This window comes from Lupinus angustifolius, chromosome LG12 (genome assembly GCF_001865875.1).
Source record: "Lupinus angustifolius cultivar Tanjil chromosome LG12, LupAngTanjil_v1.0, whole genome shotgun sequence".
Lineage (NCBI taxonomy): Eukaryota > Viridiplantae > Streptophyta > Magnoliopsida > Fabales > Fabaceae > Lupinus > Lupinus angustifolius.
In genome coordinates, this window is record NC_032020.1 from 8933096 (window position 1) to 8960426 (window position 27331).

At 33.3% G+C, this 27331-nt stretch overlaps 3 protein-coding genes across 6 annotated transcripts; 2 read left to right on the forward strand and 1 right to left on the reverse strand.

Moving 5' to 3' along the window:
• Window positions 6269-11386, forward strand: LOC109363001. 4 transcript variants are annotated; one of them, XM_019609148.1, is made up of 7 exons: window positions 6273-6511; window positions 6676-6799; window positions 7294-7652; window positions 7686-7866; window positions 8748-9237; window positions 9895-9976; window positions 11027-11386. In XM_019609148.1, the coding sequence occupies exons 1-7, from the start codon at window positions 6482-6484 to the stop codon at window positions 11237-11239; spliced, it is 1479 nt and encodes a 492-aa protein (XP_019464693.1). In that variant the 5' UTR covers window positions 6273-6481; the 3' UTR covers window positions 11240-11386. The 4 variants fall into 4 exon arrangements, with proteins under 4 accessions (XP_019464695.1, XP_019464693.1, XP_019464694.1 ...); XM_019609149.1 differs by having other exon boundaries at window positions 7294-7348; window positions 7397-7866; XM_019609150.1 differs by lacking the exon at window positions 11027-11386 and adding an exon at window positions 10343-10793 and having other exon boundaries at window positions 6269-6511; window positions 7294-7866.
• LOC109362612 (zinc finger CCCH domain-containing protein 17-like) lies at window positions 13844-17191 on the forward strand. The gene is made up of 3 exons (XM_019608532.1): window positions 13844-14104; window positions 15079-15189; window positions 15310-17191. The coding sequence occupies exons 1-3, from the start codon at window positions 13985-13987 to the stop codon at window positions 17179-17181; spliced, it is 2103 nt and encodes a 700-aa protein (XP_019464077.1). The 5' UTR covers window positions 13844-13984; the 3' UTR covers window positions 17182-17191.
• LOC109362758 (protein TOM THREE HOMOLOG 1-like) lies at window positions 20876-25766 on the reverse strand. Its single transcript, XM_019608773.1, has 11 exons — window positions 25491-25766; window positions 25323-25413; window positions 25154-25206; window positions 24965-25057; window positions 24799-24870; window positions 23168-23240; window positions 23018-23063; window positions 22258-22321; window positions 22112-22165; window positions 21952-22029; window positions 20876-21374 (listed from the first exon to the last, which is right to left on the reverse strand). The coding sequence occupies exons 1-11, from the start codon at window positions 25629-25631 to the stop codon at window positions 21282-21284; spliced, it is 858 nt and encodes a 285-aa protein (XP_019464318.1). The 5' UTR covers window positions 25632-25766; the 3' UTR covers window positions 20876-21281.

Here is a 27331-nt window from a genome sequence, read left to right on the forward strand (position 1 = left end):
AAATTATTTTACCTTCTAAGACTTCATAACACTTTAAGTTTATAAAGTCAAGACTTTTAAGTACATCTCATTATTTCAAGTATACTACTAAAACAAATTTTCATAAATATCTTAACACCTCCTAATATTTTAGGAAAAAACGTCAATGGTTAGTAAATGTTAATTTCATAGTCATGAAAATAAATCCTAAGGTAAGATTTTCTACTACTTTAATATCCAAAATTTCATAACACTTTAAGTTTATGAAGTCAAGACTTTACTAAATCATCTTTTATCCCAAATCATTATTTTAACTTGGAAATCAAAGAGTAAAATATACTAAACCATTTTTAAACATAATACTTTCTAAAAATGAAACATTTTCAACAATAACTCATCAACATCATAAACTTCCAAGAATAAAATACAAATTTTTTCATAAACACATTAAAGGTTCCTTTGATGTTAAAATTATCACTTTTAAGCATATTCAAATACTAACAATAATTTCTAATATTTTCAAACCAATAACTCATCTAACCTTGTCCAAAGATATAGTTTTTCCATCTAAGAACAAGGAAGAAATTTCAAGATTTACAAAGGTCAAAAACTACATAAAGGTTCATATGATTTTATTATCATCCCCTTTAGTTATGCCTTCATAAAATACTTAAAGAACAAATATAAACTCTACTTTATGAACAACATAATAAAAGCTCATAACTTTCTATGAAGTATGAGAAGAAGATGAAGAAGAGAAAATAAAAGACTACATTAGTTTGTATAGGGAATTTAGTGTAAAAATGAGAGAATGAGGTGACATCAAATCATAAAATTTAATGCAAAGTAAGTAGATTTAGACTAGCATAGGTGATGTGTCTAATGGTGGTGGAGTGAGAGGATCTGTTGAGTGATTTAGGGGATTTTGTGTAAGAGAATATGTATTTTTGCTTGTTTAACAAGCAAAATTCTTACATGAAAGCGATGTGACTTTTTCGAAGACACATTCTCGATTAAACCATGCCCGAGTATTGTCGGCTAATACTCGGTCAGATATTAAAAATATCCCAATTTCGGTTTACGGTTAGAACTTCGAAACATGGAATTCAGAGTGAAAAATATTTAGAAATGCTTCTGGACGAACTTGATGTCTATCTTCACTAGAAATAATATTTCAAAGCCAATGGCGCAATCGGAATTTGATTCCGAGGTACGAAACTCAAAAATACGTTATTGGGCCGAACTCGGACGAATTTGGACCCGATAGTAGCTCAAAAACTTTTCGTCACAGAAAATTACGAAAATTTACCATAAAATAAGAAATCCCAAAAAAACACTAACACTCAACTACGGTTTAATCTAATTTAATACTGATTAATTTCTAAAATTAATAGGTGTTAAAATAAATAATTAATAAACATAGATAGAAAATTCACGGTGTTACAACACTCACTTGCATTGTGAAAGAATAAAAAAACTTAGCCTGCGTTACTTTGGTCCTTTTTCAATTTTTCAGAAAATTGGAAGTGTGGCTTACAAGTTAAACTTACCGGAGAACACTAGAATTCATCCTATTTTTCATGTGTCACAACTGAAACAGTGCTATGGTGATCATACTCAGACCTACATTCCGTTACCAATGATTGCTACCGATGCTAGACCCAACATACAACCAGTTTCTGTCTTACAAACAAGAAATATTATTTGTGGGCATCATCAGGTTCGACAACACCTTATCTTATGGGAAGGTTTCGATCATTCTCATGCCACATGGGAAGATCATGCAATCCTCAGTGAAGCTTTTCCAGATTTCAACCTTGAGGACAAGGTTAGTTTTAATGGAGGAAGTATTGTAACAAATTCTAACAATATGGAAAAGGAAGAAGGGGCACATGATGAGTTACTAAATGTACAAATAAGTGGTACATCCTTTACAGATTGTTCTTTGACATAATGACTATTATTTCTTAGTCACTAACAAAATGAAATAAAAGAAAAACAATCTGTAAAGATAGTCAAAATAGTCTATTTTGAACAAATTTTTAGACATTATAGGGACTAATAGGGATTATTTTGAAATATGTTTGTGATCTTTGAGTGCTAGAGTTTTCTTTATTTTCATGAACTAAATTATATGTAAAAAATATTTAATAGTAAAAAATGAACATTTATTCTTGATGTTGTTAAACAAGATTATCAATCTAGATAGTTAATCTAAGTCTTTCTTGATTTAACTATATGTTTTTTAAGTTGACACCAAAAGCAAGGATAAAAGGTAAAGTCGAATCAGAACACTAGATTCATCACTCTTTGATTCATTCAAAGTGATTCTCTTAGCACTTACCTCCTGAAGTCTCACACCATTCTTTTACTTTTTTCACCTAAAGTTTCAACATTCCTCCTTCAATTTTTATCTTCTTGGTTAGCTCTTTTCCACCTTCATCCATGTAAACTTGTGTTAGTCTCAAGGCTTTAATTATATTTTTCTGATGATACATATGCTTCACATATTTCATCCATCATGATGAAAATATATGTGTTTGATAGAATACATAAATCATACATAATGGATGTTATATTGTGATATTGGACTAAATAAGCTTTTGAACTATAGGATACCCTTTGTACTTTGTAGAGCAATCAACAATTAAAAAGAGTGCGATCAATAGAAGAAAAAGACTTAAATATCGTCAATAGAAGAATAACAATGTTAAGATAGATCAAGCTTTTGAAAGATTCATGAAGAGATATATGCAAGTTAGGATGACTTGAATAAGCCTAAGGATCAATCATAGTGTAGAGTTTATACACATTGCAACTTTGTAAGTTTAGTGAACAACTATACCCATTATTTGGTTATTCACAAATTGCCACTCTGCATTCTCCAATCCAAATCCCAATAACACGTTAGTTTTATTAGTTTCATATCATGTGTTTGGGAGTATCATTTTGGAGGGGGTGGGAAGGAATGGGAGGATTTAGGAGAGGGGTCCCCTTGTTTGGGAGTTTAGTGGAGGAGATGGGAGGGTTTTGAAGGATTTTTTAAATCCTCTCAAACCCTCTGAATGCCAAAATACCTAGTTCCCCCAAATTGTGGAGTTTTAGGAGGAAAATAAGCCAAATTACATAACTACCCTTACTAATGTTATTCTATAACATATGATACATAACATACTATTATTTTTTTAAGGGGGAGGGGGTAAAATAATATTTTTGTATTACATTAACCCTCCATCCCCTCCTATCTAAATTTCACACTCCCAAACAAGGGAGAGGTTTAGTTGGATTTGCCCTCCCTTCTCCTTCCTTTCTTCCCCCCTCTTTACCCTCTCCTTTCCTTTCCCTCCTAACTCTCAAACAAAGCCTTTAAGAGTTAAGTTACCAATTGCCCTTATGGCAATGTCAATATTAGGAAATGAATGATGTATGACTAAAGATATCCACTTTGCATTCTCCAATTCAAATCCTAATGTCAACTAGTAGACGAATCTTGATCAACACTTTAGGAGGGGTAATATTTAATTATAATTTATAATTAAAATTAATTGTACAACGAAAATATAAACAAACATATATGATGAAATCAGAGATAAAATTTTCAACTATTTCTTGTTCAACATAGATCACTATGTTGTCGACAAGAGATTCATCTTCTATGTTGCTATGTAATTTTGTTTAGTTAATATCATTGTCAAAAATGATATTTATATAGTAGTTGAATCACAATAGATAAAATAAGATGAATTACTTGATAATACAAGATATGACTAACGACATATGTTGAAAAAAATTTCAAACTTAAATAGAAATTTTGAGACAACAAATATTTATATATATATATATATATATATATGACTTATAAGTATCCTTAGGTATATATTTACAATATATACATAATCTCTTTCATCAAGCGTGAAATCATTATGAAGTCGTGTTATTATAAGCATAGATATATATTATCTCTTTTATCAAGTGTGAAATCATTATGAAGTCATGTTATTATAAGCAGCATTAATGTCTAAACGTGTAAGATAACTTGATCCATTATGAATAATTAAAAAAAACTACAAAAGTTGCATTATATTTATCTAAAGTTAAAAATTAAAGAAATATGTGACCTCCAATTAGTATCTTCATTAGGGATGACAACGGGCACGGACGGACGGGTACAGGTAGTAGCTACCCGCTACCCGTTTCAAAATAGGATAGCATTACCCATATCCGCCCGTACCCGTACGGGTACCTGTGTGCGAGCATTCGTGAGTATTTCTGGGTACCTGCGAGTTTCCTATATATTAATGAATTTTTAATTTTTTACTTCTATTATGTTTCAAATGAGATGGAACTTAATTATTTTTGTACCTTTTGATCGAATATTTGACAAAAATGCTAAATTTATTGTTATTTTCTATTTGTGTGATTTTTTGTTTTCATTTCCTTAACAAAAAGTATATATTTTATTTGTAAAAGATGTATGTTTCTACATATCTAATAATATTTATAGGGTGTTTCACCACCAAACTCAATAAAATATGTAAACAAAATAAAAAGAAAAATGCACATAGTGTAATGAATGTTAGAATAATGTATTTTTATTTTAATTAAATATAATATATTAATCATATAAATAATGGGTACCCGCAGGTACGATACGATAATACCCGTACTCACGGGTACGGTACGATAATACCCGTACGCGCGGATACGGGACGATAATACTCGTACCCGCGGGTACGGGTACCATAGTACCATACCCGTTCGTATGTACCACAGGTATTTTTAAAAACTCATTTATTATCCTTGGGTACACATTGTGACCCGTACCCGTATGTGTTTTACCTGCCAGTACCCATGACTATGAGTTTTTTGTCATCCCTAATCTTCATAAAGACATCATTGAGGTGTAGGTAAAATGAGTAATCTGCATCAAAAAGTGTGTAAAACTATCACTTTATAATTTAAAAGTTTAATAATTAAGTATTTTTCTAGTCAAACATAACAAGTGAAATATAAAACAACACACTTTGTGAGACAATAAATGTATTCCCATAGAAAAAAAGTAAAAAAAATAGTATTTAATAAAATTAAAAAAAAATCCAGGGGAAGCTATCCCACCTATTCCTTCCAAACTCCGCACCTGAGTACTACTCCCATGAATATACGTTTGACCTCTTATCTAATAAGATACATGAGATTCAACCACTTTACAATTTTAGACTCTTAAACACTGCCTTAAAGGCAATGAATAACAAAAGTCTAGTTATGGTACTTACTTTAATGAACTACATATTAAAGGTATATGAATAAAATCATTAGAAGAAACTGTGTATTTTTTATCTCAATTCAATACATTCAATGTATAAGTGAATGATATCAATAATACAACATTTAAAATACGAGTGTCTTCATTTATTAAATGTCAGAAGCAAACTCATAGTAAATGTGTAATCTTCAAGATTATTTTATCACAATCCTATTACTTGCAAGTTGCAAGAGGCCAATGAGCAGAGTAGTGCTTCTAAAAAAGAGGGTAACGCTACTTCTAAGGGTTGTTATACGGTATCTCACTTCATGTCTCAAGTCTTAGTACCCCATCTTATTACTTTTTGCTTTTAATTTTTTTATTTTATCTTAATTTTTTTATTTTATCCACGTGTTAATATATAATTGGTGGTTTGGGATAGAGAATGAGACATCATTGGTGACAGATCCCTATCACACAAGCATAATACAATTATTTCAATTTAAAAATAAAATGACTTTTACCTGAGAAATGATATGACTATCCATTTCAAGCATCACAGTTAGATTAAACAACTTTTTTGTAACAAAAAGTTTAACTTGCAACATGTATAAACTTCAGAGTCATATTTGCACATTATATTATGCTTTAGGGTTGGATTTTCACTTTGACCTAAAAATTTAGGTAAAATTTCCCCCCCTCAAGACATATGGATCAACTTAGATTTATTTGATGAGCTAAGCACTACAAAAAGACAAATAATAATTGCATAGAAGTCACAAAAAGGGATGGGATGAGGATAGAGTGAAGTGATTTAAGTAAGGGGACCACAACAGCATATGATGTGAACTGAATCTGCAAATTTATGCCAGCTATTGGGGAGTTTCATTATTATCACATCATGATCATGAGAAGAGTATACAATTACACTATAGGTATGACTTCATATTTTGAACTAAAACTTTAAAAAATAATATATTTTCCACTTATAAACTCTTTCGGTCATCCTTCTCTCAGATAATCATATAATGTCATACAACACCAAAACACATTTGATAGGGAAGTGCAGTTGTGTGTCCCTTGTCCTCTCTCTTTCTCACATTGAAAGTGAAAACATAAGTGCAACTCCAAGCTTCAACCAAAGCGGTACTTTGCTTACAGCAGAAATGAAGAACACTCAACACAAATTAAGACTTATGCATCTGAACTGCATTATGTAATAAAAAGACTTCATTTTTACTCCAACCCCATTTATCAACAATGGACTACGAAAGGATCCAAAAGCCCCAGGTTCTTATCTCTCTTTCACTTTTTTTTTGGAAAGTGAGTATCATAATCACATTCAAAGTTGTTTACTTTCCTAGAGTTTGCTGCAAAGTGCAAACTCTTCTTTTGATCTCTCAGTTTTCGTTTTTGGGGTATTTCATTTGTCTTTTGGCCTTGTGGGTTTGAAGGGACGTGGAGGATTTTCACCAGGAAAATTGAGGAACATGCTATTGGGTGTGGAGAAGAGGAGGAAAGAAGAGAAAGAGATTCATTCTACTTTCACCATGAGATCTCAGAACATTGATGAATCTGGTATGCTGTTTCATGTGATTTTTCTGGTTCCCTTAAATGTTGCCCATATGGTTGAGAAATAGTAAATCTAAGATGTTCAGTTTCTCAGAATGTAAGATTTGACTGAGTGTGGTGATTTCTCCTTCATTAATGTTGTGTTTTTCTTATGATTTATTCATTTTACTCCCTTATAGTTATCTCATCACTGTGAAAATTTAGCAGTATAATATTATTTACATTAGATGTAAAATGGTAGAACGAAATGAAGGAAAGGGAATATGACATCATTTGATATTGATATATAATGTACTTGGTATTTCAATAAGATATGGTAAACTTTAGGTTGAATCGAACCTTGAGTAGTTGAGTCTATCTTTAATCTGAAGAATTTCAAATGCAGATGTGTTTTGATTAGTTTATACTATGATATTGCATGCGGTTGCAGAGCCATATATGTGTATGCTTCCGATTTTGGATTCCAGTAAGTTTACTTCTACAAGAAATATTTTTTACAGGTGGCAGTGGTTCTGATCATTGTAAAGATGTAGATGTTGTGAGTGTCCTTCCTGATTGTTCAACTTCTGCTATATCTTGCACCGTTAGCGCAGAGGCAGTTGGTTGTGGTAACCACATTGTGAAGGATAATGCAACAGCGACTTCAAAGCATAGAATCATAGAAGACCCTTCTTTCGATTACGATACTGGGCATGACAATATGAGCATGCCTTCACCAATGTTTGAATTTCAAAGGGCTGAGCGTGCTCCACAGAGAGTGCCCATGGGACCATTCTCAAAACCAGCACCGTCTAAGTGGGACGATGCACAGAAGTGGATAGCAAGTCCAACATCAAACAGACCAAAAATAGGACAGACCGAGGGGCAAGTGGGACCACGTAAAGTTGGTGGTCTTGGTTATGGAAGCCGGCAGTCTTCAATAAAGGTTGTTGTTGAAGTTCCAGATCCAAGAGAAATTGTGTTAGACGAACCAGATACCAAACAAATTGATACAAATCAAACTAAGATGGAATGTGGAGTACAAAAGGTTGTGGATTGGGACGATGGCCCCGATGCAATTGCAAACTCTTATGGTAAGCTTTTGATGTTGTTTTAGATGTTGAATTCTTTACTGGAGTCATTACATAAGTCTGCTGTTTTTGTAGTTAAAATGTATTATTAATTTTTGAATGTCATCCTTTTTTGTAAAAAATATGTGGACTTCTATTCAATTAGTTTCAGTGTGTCAAGTTGATGCAGGCTGTGCAATTCAGAAGGCAAAACTTAAGGATCCAAGTTTTCTTCTAAAATTTGATTTAGATTTGATATTGGACCTGGCTACAGCATCACGTTGCAGTGCAATTAGAACTTCAATGGTTTTGTTTATTCAGTTTGTAACTTATTTTCAGGCCTAGACTTGATATGGTAGGAACTCACTTTTTCAGTGCTAAGTAGGACTAGAATTTTTTTAAGTGTATGTATTATGAATCATAGTTGAGAAAACAAGGGTTTGCCCCTTCTGTCATATTCTGTTCTGCTGTGATTTTCTTATTTTCAGATTCTCTTGTGATGTTCTGCATTGGCACAAGAGAATGAAGAGATATCACATGATACCATTGTGGATATATAATTATATAGTAAACAATACTTATATCAGGCAAATTCCTCTGATCGGACTCCTTAAATTTTACCGACAAATATTACTTACTTAGGTCATATGACCAAGGTCAATAAAACCATGGAAGAAATGCATATGAATTGGTTTCCTACAGAAAAATGCTTGAGAATTGAGAAATCTGTAATAGATATAAAAACTCTATCTTAGAATGGTTTTCTATAATTAGAAGGTGCTAATACTAAAGACATAGTTGCATTTGAAGCAGTTAAATAGTTCATGTCTAGTTTAATTTAGTAACTGGCGCTCACTAATTCTTCATTGTTGTCTCATTTTCTTTCTGCTATTCGATATTGGCAGTTAGTCTAAGTCAGCATAACTCATCCATTGCTGTCCAGAACGCCACGACATTTGTTCCTCCACCTTCGACGGCTCGGTCTGTATCAATGAGAGACATGGGTACAGAAATGACCCCTATTGCTAGCCAGGAGCCTTCAAGAACAGGTACACCTGTGAGGGCAACGACACCAATGCGCAGCCCAAATTCTTCCCAGCCTTCCACTCCTACAAGACCTGCCCGAGCATCAACTTTTACTGATCCATCTAGTGACCATCCCAACAAAAATGAATTGTCTGAAAAGGAGCTACAAATGAAAACCAGGCGAGAAATAATTGCCCTTGGAGCACAACTAGGTAAAACAAACATTGCTGCGTGGGCTAGCAAAGAAGAAGAAGACATGGTTGCATCCACTTCACTGAAAACTAAAGCATCTGAACAACCTGCTAAGGGTGTCATTGAAGCACGTGCAGAAGCATGGGAGGAAGCTGAGAAAGCCAAGTATATGGCCAGGTCAGTTTACTCTAATTATAGTCTACAGTGATATATTTTCTATTAAGTTTTTGGTTTCTATCTTCTATCCTTTTAGGGATATAAAACCTCTAATATGCCTCTGTGTAATAGGTTATGGTTTTATGATAATTGGTCCTTGACATGGTATTGAAGCCTCTATGGCTAAGTGGTGAGGAGTTTGATCCTTGCGTTGCCCTCATTCTTCAAAATTAAGTTAAATGAAATTTCAACAAGAGTTAGTGTAAGCTTGTGCATTGTTCTCGCTTCAGAGCCCGTTAAACTATTACATTGAGGAGCCTGTTACATTTCAAAGAAATAAAACCATTAATGTGGCTTCATGTCATGCCGTGAGCTTGTCTGTATGTGTTTAACTTTAATATCTCTGTCAGTTCCTTGGTAGTGGGTGCCTCTTAGACCCAGGGAAAATAGCTTAGGACTTATTTTCCTACCCTTGAATATGGATATTAGGACATATTTATGGATGTATTATTTGTGGCAATGTGAAGAAAATTTTGTCTGTAAAATTGGCTAGTCTTTTGAAACACAAGACCCATATTTTATGAGAATCTGACCTGTTTGGAAATGTGCGGTTTATATTATCTTGTATTGCTAGTACTATATTTCCCCTGAAGCAGAAATATGATGTTAATTACACAGGTTTAGGCGTGAGGAGATGAAAATTCAGGCTTGGGAGAATCATCAGAAAGCAAAAACAGAAGCCAAGATGAGGAAAATTCAGGTATACATGGTCTTCTACTGATTTTTCTGTTTCTAGCTCGGATGTTCAACCAGCTTTAAAATGGCAAATTTCATTAATGAGACAAATAAGATACCCGAAATTGGTCTGCCAAGTCTAGCGTCAATATATCTTTTATAATTAAGTTTCATCTATACTTTCTTTGAAAATATCCTGCATGAACTAATTGATCTAACATTTAATGCTGTGCGAAATGAAAACACATAGGACAACTTTGCTAAAACATGTTAATGATCCGAAGAATTTATACAATGTGGTTATAATTAATCTTTCTACCTATATGAAATGACTGATAAAAGTGTCAGTTGCATCCATGTCGTATTTGTGATTCATGATATGGTCGACTAGTGCGAAGGCGAAGGAAATGCCTAAAAAAGTAGTTTGTGACGTTACATTGCTTCAGGACACTAGCATGGAGGCAGTGGATATTTTTTAATTAGGAGTTTGTAGAAATCTTGTTTCAAAGATTGGGATTTTATGGCTTCTGCTGCATAATCATGAGGGATGTTAACCATTTGGGATTGAGAAACTAGAATGGCTTCAATGTTAGATTCTCTTATAGTATAGATCACTGTCTAGTTTCCTAGGTAGTTGAAAAAAGGCCATGGATATTATTAGTTCATATTATACTAAATTGTGGTTGCTTAAGAGGGTGAGTTTGACGCAACGGTAAGGTTATTGCTTAGTGACCATGAGGTCGCATGTTCAAATCCCGAAAACAACCTCTCCACTTGTAGGGTAAGGCTGATATATCTACATTCCCCAAACCCCATTAAGTGAGAGCCTCGTGTACTGGGTTGTCTTGGTAGTGGGCCTTTGCCTTAGCGTGCTTCAAGTCTAAAGAGCTATTGCATAAGGAAGCTTAGATATAAAGCCATTGATGAACTATCCTAAAAGCTTCATGATAGATGCATCTGAATAGGAAAATCAAGACACTTGTGTTAAAATTTACATAAGCAAAGATTTCTTACATCAATTTTTTAGCTTTTTCAGCAAACCTACAATAAAATCACTATCATATTTTGGTTCCAGGTAGATGTTGAAAGAATAAGAAGCAAGACACATGATAAGCTCATGAATAAACTAACAAGTGTAAGGCACAAGGCCGAAGAAAAGAGAGCAGCTGCAGAAGCAAATAGAAGTAATAAAGCTGCAAAAACTGAAGAACAATCAGAGTATATAAGAAGAACTGGTCATGTCCCTTCTTCATATTTATCATTTTCTTGTTGCAGTTGGGGTTCTTAAAAGTAATGCATGTCCTTGTCAATGTTCCATTCTTTTTCTACAGGTATGCAATTTCTTTTATTGGCTTAAGTATGGTGTAAAATGATACATTGATGTGCAAAATAATTGCAATTTGGAAGATTTATGTTTTTGTCAAGTATTAAACTCTTCCGAATTTCTTTTGGAGTTTGATAAGTTTTACTTTTAGTCAGTGTTATTAAACTCGGACCGGTTAATGATTCGGTCAGGGTACTGGGTTAATGAGTTACTGATCCAACCAGTGGGTCAATGGTTGGACCGGTTAACTCGGTTTACATTAAAATTCTAAAAATTAATGATACTATATAACAACATTTAATAATTGTATACTCAAAATTTAAAAACATTAGTGTACCTAATTAAACAATCAATAAAGAAAATTTTAATATTATAAAATGACACAAGCAAGTTGAAAAAATTATCAAATAATATATAAACTATGCTTTAACTACAACAAAAATGTACAATAAATTTAAAATTTAATTAAACAACAAAGATTTCGTTATAACGTAAGATAACAAGTGACAAAGATAATTACATATAAATTAAAAATATTTGACTTTTTCACCTCATCAATTTGGTTATTTTTTTAATTTTGATTGACTCGGCCGGTCCAACCGGTCCGATAATCCAAATCATCAGTTTTATACTTAAACTAATTGAGTTAAACCAATTTTGATACAAAACCGGTTAGATGAGAGACTCAGACCGGTTAGATGACCGGTTCATGGTTGAACCGATCTAACCGGCCGATTCGAGCTGAGTTTTATAACACTGCTTTTACTACTTCAGCTTAATTAATGCATGGTTGCCACTCAACATAAACCCTTCAAAAATATTTTGAAATGTCTTAGTTCTTAGCCTCCCCTTTAGTAGAGTAGAGTTAGACCGGAGAGAAAATGTTGAGAGAGAAGTTGAAGAAAGAAGGAGACTTCTCCTTTTTAGTTTTTGAAGAGAGAAAGAGAGACTATAAAAATGTGACATTTTGTTATAAGTCAAGGGATTTGATAAGTACATATAAAAACATACAATAGTACTAATAAAATGGTGCAGAAAATAACTAGTAGCTTCAAATCTAAATAAATAGAAGTTTGTTTAGTGGTGTAAGATTTGCTAGATTTTCAGAAATACCAAAATGTTAATAATTCAATTCCTGATAACAATATTTATTAAGAGGTACAACCACACACTCATAAATGGATTAGTTCATTATTCATAAGTTGAGAATATATTAAATAAAAATTATATTCGTATAAACTATCTAAGGATAAATTCTTCCCTCTATTATGGCATGTCTTTATAAACCATATTTTTGGAAGCTAACTTTCTAAAAATTATAACTTCTTTGAGTAATTTGTTTGTTAAATTTTTTCTTTAAAATTTCAGCAAATTATATTAATTAACTTAAACATAAAAACCTACCGATCCTTTGTCTCCTCCATCTACTTTAATATCAAGCTTGACAACTCCCTTGACACTGGTGAAAATTTCATTTTCAAATTATTTGTGTATTCAATAAAATATTACTTATTAATTGTCCAAGTCATGAATAAATAGATAAAATAATAAAAAAATAAATATATTAATTGCATATCTTTTTAATTATTTAACATAACTTCTAAGCTAATTTCGTCAAGCAATAACAATTCAGTCAACCAACTGTATAATTATAAGTTTTTAATTGTCTTCATAACTATAAGTTACCAACTAGTTTTGTAAACTGAGTCTCTTTATCAAAAGGAAATAAAAAATAAAGAATAAACACACAGATGAACAAAAAGACAAAGAGACAATCAAACCTATCTACTCAAAAGCATGAGTTTTTTAAATTTATTCCATGACTAAGTTTTTTAAATTTACTCTCATAGTAAGTTTTTTAAATTTACTCTCATAGTAAGTTTTAAACTTAAACTTATCCTAACTATCAATTTTATAGACATCTAATAGTTTAAATCCACTCACTCATTGAAATTTGGTTATTGATTTTTTTTAATATTACATCCCTCACTATTTTTTGGTAAGGAACTAATCTTTTTTGGAGGCATGTTTGCCCCTTCCAACCAGCATCATTAATAGGAATTGAATGCTTGATATTTTAGTCATCTTCAGGATCTAGCGGAACTTTATATTACCATACCAACACATGATTATTGACTATGTACCTCCATTTAATCATAAGAAAGTTAATTTTTTAACTGCAATGTTTGCGGACTAAATTTTTTGATATGATCCTATCAAATAGAATCTCCCCCTTAAAAATTGATGAACTTAGTTTCTATACAATTAATCTCCCCATATATCAAATCTATATCTTAAAAAAATCTATCAAATATATGAATTAGAGAGAAAAAGTCACAAGCCAATAATAAAATACAAGTATGCCCATTAACATCGAATTAATATCCCCCAACACACTATCACTTTCAACAACAAAAAATACACAATAAACAAAAACAGAATAACAAAATATCAAAATCCACATCTAGTCAGATATTATGTTAGAAAAATATTCCTATAAACATAAACAGGCTCACCCTCTTAGCTCAAAGCCCATCATCAAAAAATCACAATTCTCTTCTTTTTTTCCTTTCTCTCTTTCTTCTCACATTCATTTTTCTGTGGCGGCTCTATTTCTTTACTTCTTCTCTACTCATATCTTCAAATCTAGGTTTTATTTTTTCCCTTTCTATAAATTTTTTATTTCGATTGGTTTTCTCAACGAACACGATGGTACCCCAACAATCCCAACCTCAATCTCAATCTTCTGCACCTTCTGCACAAGACGAGGCTCTAAAGAGGAACACCGATTGTGTCTACTTTCTTGCATCTCCTCTTACATGCAAAAAGGTTTCGCCTTTTACTTGATTCCGACCTTTCTTTTATTCAATTAAAAAACCCGTTTCTTAATTATGTTGAAATATGATCTTATTCTGTGAATTGTTCAAACTAGGGTCTCTGTTTCTGTGAATTGTTCAAATTAGGGTTTCTGATTCGTATCTTGATGCTTAGTTCAATTGAGGAAACTCATTTATGGTGAATTATGTCTGATTGTGTAGCCTTTTTCGGGTGGATTGTGTTTAGTAACTCTCGCTGATCATCATCTTGCTGATTGGATCTATTTGTTTTCATGTTTGTTGGTGATTTGTCGGATTGGAATTTCCTCTTTTTTATAAAACAATTATTGCTTTGTGCTTTAATCAGATCAATGATGTGGATCTAGTTAGAAAAATTGTCATACTTTTTGTTGCATCTGAAATAAAGTATTTTTTGTTATGAGTTTTTATTGTTTTGTTGCTGGATTCTTTGTATTCTGAGTAATAATTGAAGCTGCCATCTGTTAATGGATTTCTACACTTCACTTCAATTAACTAACTTGTTTGTATAATTATTACTTAAACCGTAGTATATGTGAAATTTGGTTTAGATAAATCCTCTCAGCATTCAATGATTTATTTGACATGTTATTATATCAAATCCCTCAATTTTAGGGATTTCATGAACAGTAGTTTCGCATCTCATATTTATGCATATTATCCTATTCTAATTATTTTTATAATATTGAATCTAGATATAATATCGAAGGACTATGAACAGTATTATGTTAAATGTATTGTGCTTGTGCATGCGAAGTACTTTACTGGATTACATTGCATTGATTTGCCTATGCTTCTTGGCTCTTGCATATTGAAAGAACAAGCGTCACTTATCTAGAATGACAGGTTATCTAGTCATATATAGAGAGTTGGTGTATCATCTTGAACTCTAAACTGGATTTTGTTGCCACGTGCCATTCTGATATGGTTTCTTCTCTATTGGAACAGGGAAATGAGTGTGAGTACCGCCATAGCGAGTATGCTCGGGTTAATCCTAGAGATTGCTGGTATTGGTTGAATGGGAATTGTTTGAATCCCAAATGCTCCTTCCGTCATCCGGTGAGTGTGTTTTTATGTTACTAAGTTATACTGTCTGTTTGTAGACTATACTTTAAACATTTGCACTAAGTTTTTGATTTCCTTGTCGTGTTTTTCTAACTGCAATTTTTTCATTTGTAGCCGCTTGATGGCCTGATAGGAACACCGCCAGCAACTTCTTCTGGGCCATCTCTGCCATCTGTGCCACTGTTACAGCATCCAACACCATCTGCAACACATGCACCATATAGTTCTAGTAAACCAGCTGTTCCATGCATTTTCTTCCAAAAAGGGCTTTGCTTAAAAGGTGACAGATGTGCCTTCTTGCATGGACCCATTCCTAATACAGGTAATAAAGTAGTTACACAGGCCCCGATGAATAGCCAAGGAACTGAGGCTCAAAATTTTAAGAAGCCATTTGGTGGCATTGAAAAGAATACGCAGGAAAGGAAATTTTCCCATGGGAATGTTACAAAGCCAGTTGGAGGCCTTGAAGTTAAACCTTTCCAAAAAGTTGAAACTGCTCCACAAAAGAAATTTTTTGAGTTGAAGAAGCATGTGCCACCGCCATCTGCTGGATTTGAGGAGGAGGCTTCAATATTTAATGTAACAAGTACTCCACCGGTCATCAATGACCCGACTGTAGTCCGGTCTAGTCGTTTGCATCAAGCTTATGTTCCAGATGATAATAGCTTCCACAATGGTAAGGACAGTGATGAGTTTCTGAGAGAATCCTCTCCTGGGTTTGATGTTCTTGTAGATGATGAACTTAGGAATTCTGATTACTATCACGGGGAAGATGACTTTGGAAATACAAGAGGTCAAGATGAAAGGAACTTGGACTCTCTGAATGAGTATGATCTAGGACATTCTGCTGATTATAGTTTAGCGGCTGATATTGAGAGAGATAGATTTCGTGTGCCCCAAGGTTATGACTCATATGATCACACGCAAGAGACATACATGTGGGAACAACACAGGAAGCCATCAGCCCATTTAGAAAGAAGGCCTCACCGCAGATCTGACAGTCCTAACAATGCTGAGGTCTCAGATCTCCGACTTCATATATCCAAGCGCAGGAAGGGTAATGGTTTGAAATCTGTTGTCGCACATGATTATGCTCTTGAAAGTCGTGACGAGGAACGCAGTCAACGACACTTTCCCAGGATGGATTCACTCCAGTTACCTTCGAATGAGAGCTCCATCAGTAATCGCTTCCGAGGAAGAATTAATCTTCCAGTAAATGGTGGTGATGTTAACCAAGAGAGGGAATCAGACAGAGGAAGAATTGGGAGCAGATTGTCATCTGGAAGGTTACCAGCCCCTCATCAAGGAAGGTTTCAAGATAGAATTAGAGGAAGGGTGCAACATGGTGAGAGGGGGAACTTCAGGCAATCATTGCAGGGGAGAGAACTAATGGGGGACAGAACTAATGATTTTTATGCACCAAAACGTCTTTCCGAACTTAAAAATGGGAGGAACAGTGAAAATAGGGAGCAACTCTTTCTGGGAAAGAGAAAAGGTTTAAGGGATCACCAACAATCTGATGATGATTTTCAGTTTGATGGTCCAAAACCTCTTAGTGAAATTCTGAAGGAGAAGAAGAGAGGAGTTGGAGCTGGTGCAGCCTCCCAGAGTGGCAATTCATCCGAGAATAAGAATATTGAAATTACCAATAACTCAGATCATACATCTCTCGCAAGCACACAAAATGGAGCATTGTTTGAGACCGTGGAGAATGTCAAGAATCATGAAGAAGTATCAAAGGCTGAGGTCACTGATGCAAGTCATGGTCAATCATCTGTAGAAGGACTGATCTATGATGAAGCCGCAGAGGATCAGAAATATGAAGGTGATGATCAAATTGATGGAGAATATGATTATGATCAAGTTGATGAGGGGGACTACGAGTATGAGCAAGTTGATGAAGGTGAAAATCCAGAGCAAGAATACATGGATGAAGAAGAAGACGGGGATGACTTTGCTAAGAAGATTGGTGTCGTGCTTACATAATCATTATGGAATAAAGCTCTCACACACAGATAGAACATCTTCTGCTCTTTGATATGAATATGTTATAGTGGACCCTCCAAGTTTTATCTTGGTCTCTCTGACTGTGCAGCATTTCTGCTTGAATTCTACTTGCAGAACTGGGGTGGTATCATTATCAGTTTCTTTTCTTGTATTAATCAGTTAATCTTTTTTAGTTTTACTGTGTTTTTTTGAATCAGATTGAGTGGACATTTTTGTGTAAGCAATGGGGGCATTTTGCAGTCAATGCAGAGTGCAAGCCTTGTAACGTTAGAAAGTTAATAATAATATTAGCATTCACTCTACAGTTTTCAGTTGACTTGACTTAATGCTTTTGGATACATACCTGTTTATTAAATGCTAAGTTCAGAAGAAACAAGTGTAAGATTGTTCTTTAGAGCAAGTTTTTTTTGAGTTACTACTCTATAACAGTATAAGTAGACAATTGGACATTACTTTTTCAACCTCAGTTTCTGCTGTACTATATATACTATATAAATTGTGGTGAATTTCTCAGTTTGCATATGTGGCCTAAAAAATGTGGATATCCAACACATTTGTGTTTAGTGCCCAACAAGAATAACATGTGTGCTTTTTCTTCTTGATCTAGAGTGTCCCATACTTGCTTGTTAAAAAATACAAAATGATTGAAGTGAAAACTGAAAAGCTAAGTTCAACATTAATATTAAATTTATCATTACTCAATGCAAAATAATCCTTTTTTGTTAAATAATGCCTTTAACACATGAAAATAGACTCTTGGAAGTTAATGATTTATTAATTTCAAAAGAAGGAATAAAAGTGTTGTGCCTTTCCCATGAGCCCTTTTATGAAAAAGTCAGGGGGCCTAAAAAAGTCTCTGGTTCTCTTAATTGGGGCAATTTTCTTGAGGTATCTTAAATTTGTTTCCTACTAGCTATAAAATTTTGGTGTAATCAATGATATTTAGACACTAGATAGATAAAAAAGTTAATTACTTTTGGGGTATGTGTAGTTGCCTTTTTCAACAAGTGTTGCTTTCATAAATTGAACGTTTGACCTAATAAAATGCATGAGGATCTAGTGAGTCTTGCACCACTAAAGTTACGTGGTTCTTCCTCATGTATGATTTGTCTTGTTATTTTTGTTGTTAAATGTATTTTATATATTTGATATCAGTAAAAGCATCTAAAGCATGAATATATGAGGGAGTATTTATACATTATATCACAACTTAAACATCGTTTTCATCAACCTCACAAAAAATAGGACCAAAGCCCATGGCCACCCTTCCAAGCTCCATAGCCACCGCCACCGCCACCGCCGCCGATGCCATGACCTCCATCAACGAGGATAGATGGCTCATCACATCCACAACAGCATAGTCGTAGGGTGTGAAAGCTGATTCGTCAATTTGGAACATTGCAATTTGTGAAGCAGCATTGCATCCACATATCACAAGATATCAAGCCTTACACACAAAAGTCTTGTCTATCTACTCATGAAACTTACCAAGACAATTTAAACTACCTTCACTAAACTAATTCTTTTATTAGAGTCTATCAAATTACACTCACCTTCTTACCATATTTAATGATAGAAAATACCTAAAAAAAATAGATAATAATAAGTAGGATTAGATCAACATATATTTGAGCACTTAATGATGTAATTTCAATCAGACCAGATTAAGTAAACATTTGTACCTTGAATTGAATTTGCCAATAGTGCTGCCAAAAAAAATCACACCATTGTACAAAATGTTATGATAGATATTGAGGGTTAGTTTGGGAGTTGGATTTTGGAGGGAAATGGAAGACTTGGAAACCATGAAATACACTTGTTTCATAGCTCCCAAGCCTTTCCTTTCTCTCCCTTCCCTTCCAAAATCCAACTCCCAAACTAACCCTGAAAGTCCTTGCATAGATGTTTCAAATTAGCTAGGATTCCTATTTATACAAGAGAAAAAAATATATACACTAATAATGTATAAGTTTTATATAATGACATGTATAAATTATCATAGTAACCGTGCATAGATATTATACTCTCTATTTAAAAGAAGATGATGATTTAGTTACTACCAAAGTCAGAGACTAAACTGGAATTTTCATAATCTTAAACATGAGCGTACACTTTCAATGACCAAAGTGGTAGTATACTCGAAACGTAACAATACATGTTTAATTTATATTAAGACATTATAATGGCCGTTTTTGTCTGGATGAACGTGATAAATATTTTCAAATGAACTAAAATAAAATATATAGACTAAAATGACGGATACCTATAAAATTATAGACCAAAATGGTAGTTTACTCAAAAAAGATCTCTCATCTAATTCATCTGGAATTCTTGCCACAAAATTATTTAACAATATCCCTCATCAAAATTGAGGGCTAAACATGTCAGCTCTTGGCACTAGTAAATATTAGAGTATGGTCTAATAGAATGTAACAACCTTCTTTAATATATAATCTTTTTCTTGCACAAAATAATTGTATAGATGCAGAAAGAGAACAAAGAACAAGAGAGATGGAAATGGCTTTTGTATGTATTCAATTAGTTAGAATAAACATCACGTGGCTTATTCCTTTTGTTGAAGTCTTTGATTGGTAAAAAAGATACTGTGAAACATGAAATTAGTCTTACAAGATATAATGTTTTTTACTCACAAGAAAATTGTCATTACATAAGTCTCTAGAAAATTATAATTATCACCTTATAATGTAAGTTTTAGTCCTGGAAAGATTTATGTCTACCAAATAAGTTTCTAAAAGGGCTAATGTGATAGTCATTTAAAAATTCCAAGACTTTTTAGTGACTGTTTCCTAGGAACTAGGAAGGGGTAACTTGATGATACTTTCATGTTTAGAGTATCAAATTGATGTTTAAGCTATTGCAATAAATTATCATTTAAATTTAATTTTTCTGACCAATCACACTCTTTGGTCTCTACAATAAGTCTCTACAATAAGAGTTGATATAAATTGTTGGATACATGCTAAATTCTGTTGATAATCCTTAGATCCGTGCATTGACTTTTTATTTTCTCATCTCTTCCTTTAAAACAAAATGTATTCATAAAAACTTTTAATGCTTTAAATGCTTTAAGATAGAAATTTGTTTTTTCCCCTACTTTTCTCACATTTTCTTCAGCTGGCCACAATTCTCCAACCCAGTAAATATATACATGCACACAAGAATACAATTCTGAAACAGATTTCTCCAGTGATAAACGTTCTTGAAATTTCATCATGTTTTTACAGGTTGTGGTCTATAATTCAAACTTACCACTCTGCTTCTGTCAATGAGCTAACCAAAAACATTCAGATACTGACTGGCTGAAAGATCCTAATACCTTTTCAAGATAGGGTTATAGCCTAAAGTAACAAATTCACATCAACAGTGATGATCAAGCTAGAGCCTCATGATCCCTTAAACAAAAAGCAGTTTTTCAATTGATGGATTCATAAAATCCCAACATATACACCCAAGTATGTATGAATCCTGAGTTTTGATCCTCTAAGATTGTTGCAAACATGTTCTGAATTTTTAATGTTTCGGCTTCTTCTATAACTTGGGAATTCTACTGTTATAGAATATAATCTGAGGAAGTAAACATAAGCCCTTCCCCAAGACAAAATTTAAGGTTCCCTGAAGAAATGAAGGTAGGAGCAAGTAAAAGAATTGGATGTAATTAAGTGGAACCAGACTGAAAATCAAAGGAACAATACATATAACCAACTCGTAGCAGTAAAACACTATTATACAATACAATATATCAGAGTCCTATTCTCCCAAAATGGTTGCTCATTGTGTTGAATCGCTCAACCTCAAAAAACAGCCATATATGTTCTTACAGACAGTGCAAATATCATATATAACACAGTCCAGCACGTTCGACAATCCACATGTCACATTTCAAAATCAACATAACTAAAGGGAGAGCCTTGAATCCCATGATATTAGCATTGTCACTCAAACATAGAAAATACTGACTATTCTCTGTCCCCCGGAAATTATCATAGGAGTGTGAGAAACATTCATGAAAACAGAGAAGCATGAATGGCGCCTTAGTCATTTCTCTGTGTTCAAGCTTTTCAGCGAATTGGGTGATATTGTGTGATACCACGCTTGGGTGGCAGCTTCCTCAAAATGAAAAGGACCAAAGAAGAAGGCAATATTTCCACCGACTGCACCAAAAAATGTGAAAAGGGTAAAGACAGTAATAGTGCAGAGACCTTGGACAAGCATAACAAGAACAAACACGCTTGAGATAAATTGCAAAGTATTAACAACTAAGTGGGAGCGTCAAGAACTGGGTCACCCTTTTTTAGTGCCGGCGTATTTTCCAACAGCACAGGGAAAGTTGCAATTATTGATATCTAACAACAAAGATTCAATTCGTATCAAATGGACATGAGAAAATCAATAGCTATTGTTCAAGAGGGAATTTTCTATCGGCGTTTGAAAAATGCATCACTATGTTTCCCCTAACAATTGAGTTAGAGACTTCTGAAACAACAGTGACCTGATTATCTGATTCACCAACTCCCTTACCACTTAGGTATCAGGTAAAAAACAATCTTACCAATAATCAAGAATCACCTCAAATCACATGCTAGAAAAGAAAAGTTGAATATAGTAAATTGCAAAAACTAAGAATTTAAAGCCAGATACATAAATGATTAGTTGAACAGCACAACAATAAACAATAGTAGGGAAAAAAGGAATAGAAGCAGCACAATATAGGAATACAAACAAACCCACCAAGTAATATATGAAGTTTAGAATGGGATGGTCCAAAACATCAAGGTCTGCAGCTTTATCGAATGCATTAAAGCACATCTGAGACAACAAAATATGATCAAACTCAATATGTAAAGCAAGCAACAAGATCACTGAGGTTTATAAAGGAAAAAGGACTAACCATAACACATCTGACAAGGAAACATGAAAAGCATATGGTAGTTACATAGCCAACCTGCAATTGAACAGGTAGATTAACTCGGGGGCAAAGGAGAGGAGAAGAAGAGCAGATGGATCTAGTAAGAATAGCCTTGTAAAGCTGCATACCTCTTGCAGCTTCTTGCGGCGACCTTTGGATTCAACAGGAAAGCGCCGCAGCATCAAGAATAGTCTACCAAATAACACACGGAAAAGATACAAAATTGGATGGGGTAATGAGGATAACTGAGATGTATCACATAATAAAATCAAGAACACAGATTTAGCCTGCTTTTTTCGCTCAAATGGTGTGGCATGCTGGTTTATTCTTGGACGGTTGAGTAGTCTCTATCACTTCATTTCATTCAACAACCACCCTTGTACTAAGGTTTGGCTTTTTTTTCTGGCTGTGTAGATTACTATTCACATAATTTATTATGTAAATACATGGATAACATTCAATATTTAATCTAAACATTAAATTTAAAACTGGCTCAGTTGGCACGTGCCAAGAAAAGGGTGTTCTACTTGACAGCTGTTAAAGGTTTTGGTAAAGACAAAGAGGCACAATTGTTTATGTAACATGCGATTTATGCAACTTTGATGAACTTGGTTTGAAAAAAATGAACTTGTTTTCAAGGGTTCTCCTTGCCATTAAATATGCTAAATATTAAGTTTTGGCTTCTGGGTGTTCTGCATGAGTTTACAATGTTATAGCCATCTCTGACAGGTTCATAAGGGTGAGCAGTACTGCTGCATAATTAGCTCCTTCAGTGTTATTTCCTTGTTCTGTGTGGTATGTAACTTATCGAGCATTATTCTGTAACCTGGATGAATTTATTTCATTTCAAATTACATCAAAAGGATTTGAAAATTGAAACAGAATTACCTTCCACCATAGAGAAGAAATCCAAGGGCTGCAAACAAAGAGACTCCTGAAGCACCATAAAAAAACAAAAATATTCTTGAAGTCATATCATGATCTCAATAAAATCTGATAGTTAACTAAAGAACAACAAAAGGTCTAAATCAGACAAACCTGCGAAGAACACCTTCGACATGATGGCCAGCATACTGACAGGTTTCCACAATAATATCAACCACAATGCAATCTGAAGCACATAAAAAGAAATTAAATCAATAATTCAAAACTATTCGACATGAGAGTAGCAGCTATTTAAAACAAGATTTCAGCCAAGCTTTGGCTACCGCTTCCACTATTGCCATGCAATGTTAGAACCTCTAACATATCAGTAATTGATCCTAACAACTGCCCTCACTTAATTACAATCCCTTCCACGGTGGTAGATTTTTTATGCCTATAAAGAAAGTCGGTGGGTTCCTAATAAAAATAGCAGGTAGTAAGTCTAGTTCACTTAGTCTCACATAATCAAATGTTGTGATTCAAAATTTTCTTATTTACAACCTTAACATTTACACTTAAATGTACAAACTCCATGAAAACGAAACATTCCTCTGGAAAATGGCATTTGATAATCTTTTAAACATATTTTCTTAATCATACCCAGGATACAACAAAAACCCAATATATTCTTCTACCAATACTAATGACTAATCTCATGATTTGGGGACTTTCTATGGTCAAGATGATATAAACAAACAATAAAGCAACCCTAAAATAATGCACTAGTAGAGATTTCAAACATGACCAGAAATTGGGTTAACTTAAATACCATTTTTTCAAAATAAGGTCATTATTCTCTTTTAGCACAATCATGTTAGTAAATTATTTTACTGAAAATATGATTTTCAAACTTTGAAGGAGCCCAATGGAGTGTTTTTTATCCATGTAGCATAAGAGGAATGTCAATCGTTGAGGCTAAATAACTATTTTGGAGTTTGAAGGGAAACGACAGAAGTAAGGCAAGACCTAGAAAAGGTCTACTTTCATATTTAAAAATATATGATAGGGTGCCATGAGAATTTTTTAGAGTTCTAGAGAAGAAAGTAGCTAGTATCGCATATGTTATAGTTATAAAGGACATGTATGTTGGAGCAACAACTACTGTGCAAATTAATGACAGTGCAGCAAAATATTTTCCTGTGGCAATCGGCTTGCACCAAGGGTCGAATTTGAGTCCATACACTTTTACATTGGTATTGCACATACTTACTAGATACATCCAAGAGCTAGTGCCAATGCTCTTTTACCTTTTTTTGTGTGGATGATAATAGTGCTAGATGATTAATTAAGTGGATTCAATTCTAAACGGAGTTGTGCTGATAAGGTTTTGATTGAAAGGACTTTTGGTTAACTAGGAGAACGTTAGAGCAAATGGAAGGCAAATTCCAAGAAGATGGGAGTTGGCAATGTTAACACATCATACAACAAGTTGCATTGTGTATTACCATTCATCCATCTTACAAAGTGATGAGAGACTCATGGGAGGTCACGTAGATTTAACCAGGATGAATGAAATGGGAAAATGCTTCAGACATAATTTGTGATTGCAATGCACCTATCAAACTCAAAGGAAATATATTGACAGATAAAAACAAGCAGTAGTCTATAGTAGTGAATGTGCAATTAAGTGCAAACATGAGCTAAAAAATAACTGTATGATTCCTGATATGAGCATGATTCCTGATCCGTGTCCTTATTTAACTAAAGTTAATACTATAATAGTGGGGTTGGGCAAGAATTTTCACCTGAACAATATAAACCACAGCATTAATTGTATAGAAACTTGGTCTTAGTCCATCGGTAGATACAGCACGTGCCTGTAAAACATTAACATCAAAGTGGTAACTAATTAGGCCATCAAAACAACAAAATAGATATCATTTAAAGAATAAGTCCATGAAATTAACTTGCCTGGTAATAAATCTCAGCCCAGAAAAGTACCAAAAGCGCGTAAGTGGTAAAGAAAGCAAGACTCGGCAAGTCAAGTAACATATGTTGAACAATCTACAAACAATAACTATCACCATCAGATTATCAAATCTAATATCTATGATTATGAAAATAGCTGAAATGATTCATTCCATTCTAACTACTAAATACCTCAGGCTGTAACTTCTGCACATCACGGCGGAAAATGAAAACTGAGCATCGAACTGAAAAATTGGAAAGAGCAAGCATTAATCACTAGTCGTATAAGCAATCATCAAATAAATTCAAATCTAAAAAATAGCAATAAAGAACAAAATAGAAACAAAAATAACAAACAAACCTCCATTGACCAAAAAATTGAGAAAGTGAAAGACCTTCTGAGTGGTCCAACCATATTCCGGTACTCTCAATTGTATTCTAACAAGTTGAACCTACAATTCAAAATAATGAATAATAATTACATAAACCCTAAAAGTTACGATAAGGAATCGAAAGAGAGAGTTCGTACGAAAGCGATGGCGGATACGATGCCGTAGAGGGCGGCGAGGATGTGGAAGATTCGATCCTGCCAGAGAGGAGAAACATCGATGTCATGCCACCAATTCGAAGATTGAGTTTCTGAGAAGAGAATAAAGTCTCTGATCACCATTGATGATGAAATTGGAAGCTTCTTTGTTCTTCTTCTTCTTCTCCTTCAATATTCAAATTGAAGGGTGAAGAAAGAAAGAAACAGAGTTGTTGTTGTTGTTCTGTGATAATAATTGAATTATTTATTTTTATTTTTCAATGAATTTATTTACTATTGGGGTTTGTCGTTTTATTACATTGAATCAAATCTAACGTGGTGATGCGCTGGTCGTTATTAATAATAATAATTAATACAACGTGTACAAGTCAGGGATGTTCATTGTGTTTTTAATATACTGTGTATCATTTTTGAAAAGTGATTAAGTATTTTTTTCATAAGAACTTAAAGTATCCTTTTAAAAAGACTAAAATGGTTAATAATTTGTATACTATCAAAAATATCTCATCACAGCTCTTATAAATTGAATTTGTGAACTTTTGGTCATCTGAAGAAACAAGTATTATATATTTCAAAAAATTCATGTCTCTATGCCCCAAACTAATTACAATATATAACAAGTAATAAGAAAAAATGTTTTCTATTTTTTGATTTTTTCTTAATTAGTTGGCACTTCTTGATAGGATTGGTATATCATGTAACACTAAATTTTGGGATAGGTAATCTTCATTTATCCTTTTGGGGTTCGTGACTGCTCCTCCTAATAAATGTCGCTCATAAAAATCAAATTCTTAACTTATTGGTCATCCTAAAAATTTAAATAGACTTTATATCACTAGACCAGGAAATTAAAAACTCAATTAAAATTTGTTTTTGTGAAAAGTTGATTGTTAAATAAGTGGCATCCAATTGAGGTAAAAATGAGGGAAGAAATGTTGTTTGCTCATTTACCTGCTTCCAACAAGACATTAAAAACATATAATTTGTCACTTCATCGATGGTTAGTTAGGGTGGTATATTTAATAAACAAGGATGCTTGTCCCATATATAAATATTAATAAATATGGACATCAAAATGAGATTGGAATATGAAAACCATAAATAAAATAAGAGATCCAAGAGATAAAAATTGAAGAGTCAGTTTATCAATCATATCATATACCCTTGAGATGACATTTGTGCTTATTGGTTTGTATACTAAAAGTACTCTGCTTGAAATTAAATCGGACAATTAGTAATTTCAATTTCAATGGGATAGGAAATAAGAAAATATATTTCTCATGAATCCTTGATCAAATCATTACAGGAAACCAAAAAATAGGAGATAAAAAGTTAGAAATCACACAAAATATACATATATATGCCAAATCTTGGTAAAACTATAATCTTCTTAGAAGAATCCCAATTAAAATATATAGTAAAAAATGTATTAAAAGTATAAGAGTTTTATATACTGTTATTTAATTATTTATAATTCATTTTCAATTATTATTGACTTTTTAAAAATTAATAAAATTAATGGTGGATTATGTATGAACTATCTATAAATCAATGATATAAAAATTGTATTGTGTCGGTTGATTCGACCGGAAAACTAGCGAACCAGACTCCTAATCGGTCAAGTACGGATTTGAACAAGTATCAAAACTGGTTGAAAATCAGTTAAAACCGATCAAAATCGGTGAACCGGTCGGAATTTGACTAAACCAGCCGGTTTATACACATTTTCTTTTTTAAAAAAACTTAAAAAACTCATTACACGGTGACCCCTTTTTCTAACTCTTTTTCAACACTTCAATGCATATACTTCCAAAGCATATGTA

Coding starts and splice junctions, on each gene's coding strand:
- LOC109363001 (XM_019609147.1), top strand. CDS start 6,482: ATGGACTACGAAAGGATCCAAAAGCCCCAG. Junction 6,512..6,675: donor AAAGGATCCAAAAGCCCCAG/GTTCTTATCTCT, acceptor GTGGGTTTGAAG/GGACGTGGAGGATTTTCACC. Junction 7,867..8,747: donor TGCAATTGCAAACTCTTATG/GTAAGCTTTTGA, acceptor CGATATTGGCAG/TTAGTCTAAGTCAGCATAAC.
- LOC109362612 (XM_019608532.1), top strand. CDS start 13,985: ATGGTACCCCAACAATCCCAACCTCAATCTCAATCTTCTGCACCTTCT. Junction 14,105..15,078: donor CTCCTCTTACATGCAAAAAG/GTTTCGCCTTTT, acceptor CTATTGGAACAG/GGAAATGAGTGTGAGTACCG. Junction 15,190..15,309: donor AATGCTCCTTCCGTCATCCG/GTGAGTGTGTTT, acceptor TTTCATTTGTAG/CCGCTTGATGGCCTGATAGG.
- LOC109362758 (XM_019608773.1), bottom strand. CDS start 25,631: ATGGTGATCAGAGACTTTATTCTCTTCTCAGAAACTCAATCTTCGAAT. Junction 25,058..25,153: donor TGCAGAAGTTACAGCCTGAG/GTATTTAGTAGT, acceptor TATTGTTTGTAG/ATTGTTCAACATATGTTACT. Junction 24,871..24,964: donor GGGCTGAGATTTATTACCAG/GCAAGTTAATTT, acceptor AATGTTTTACAG/GCACGTGCTGTATCTACCGA.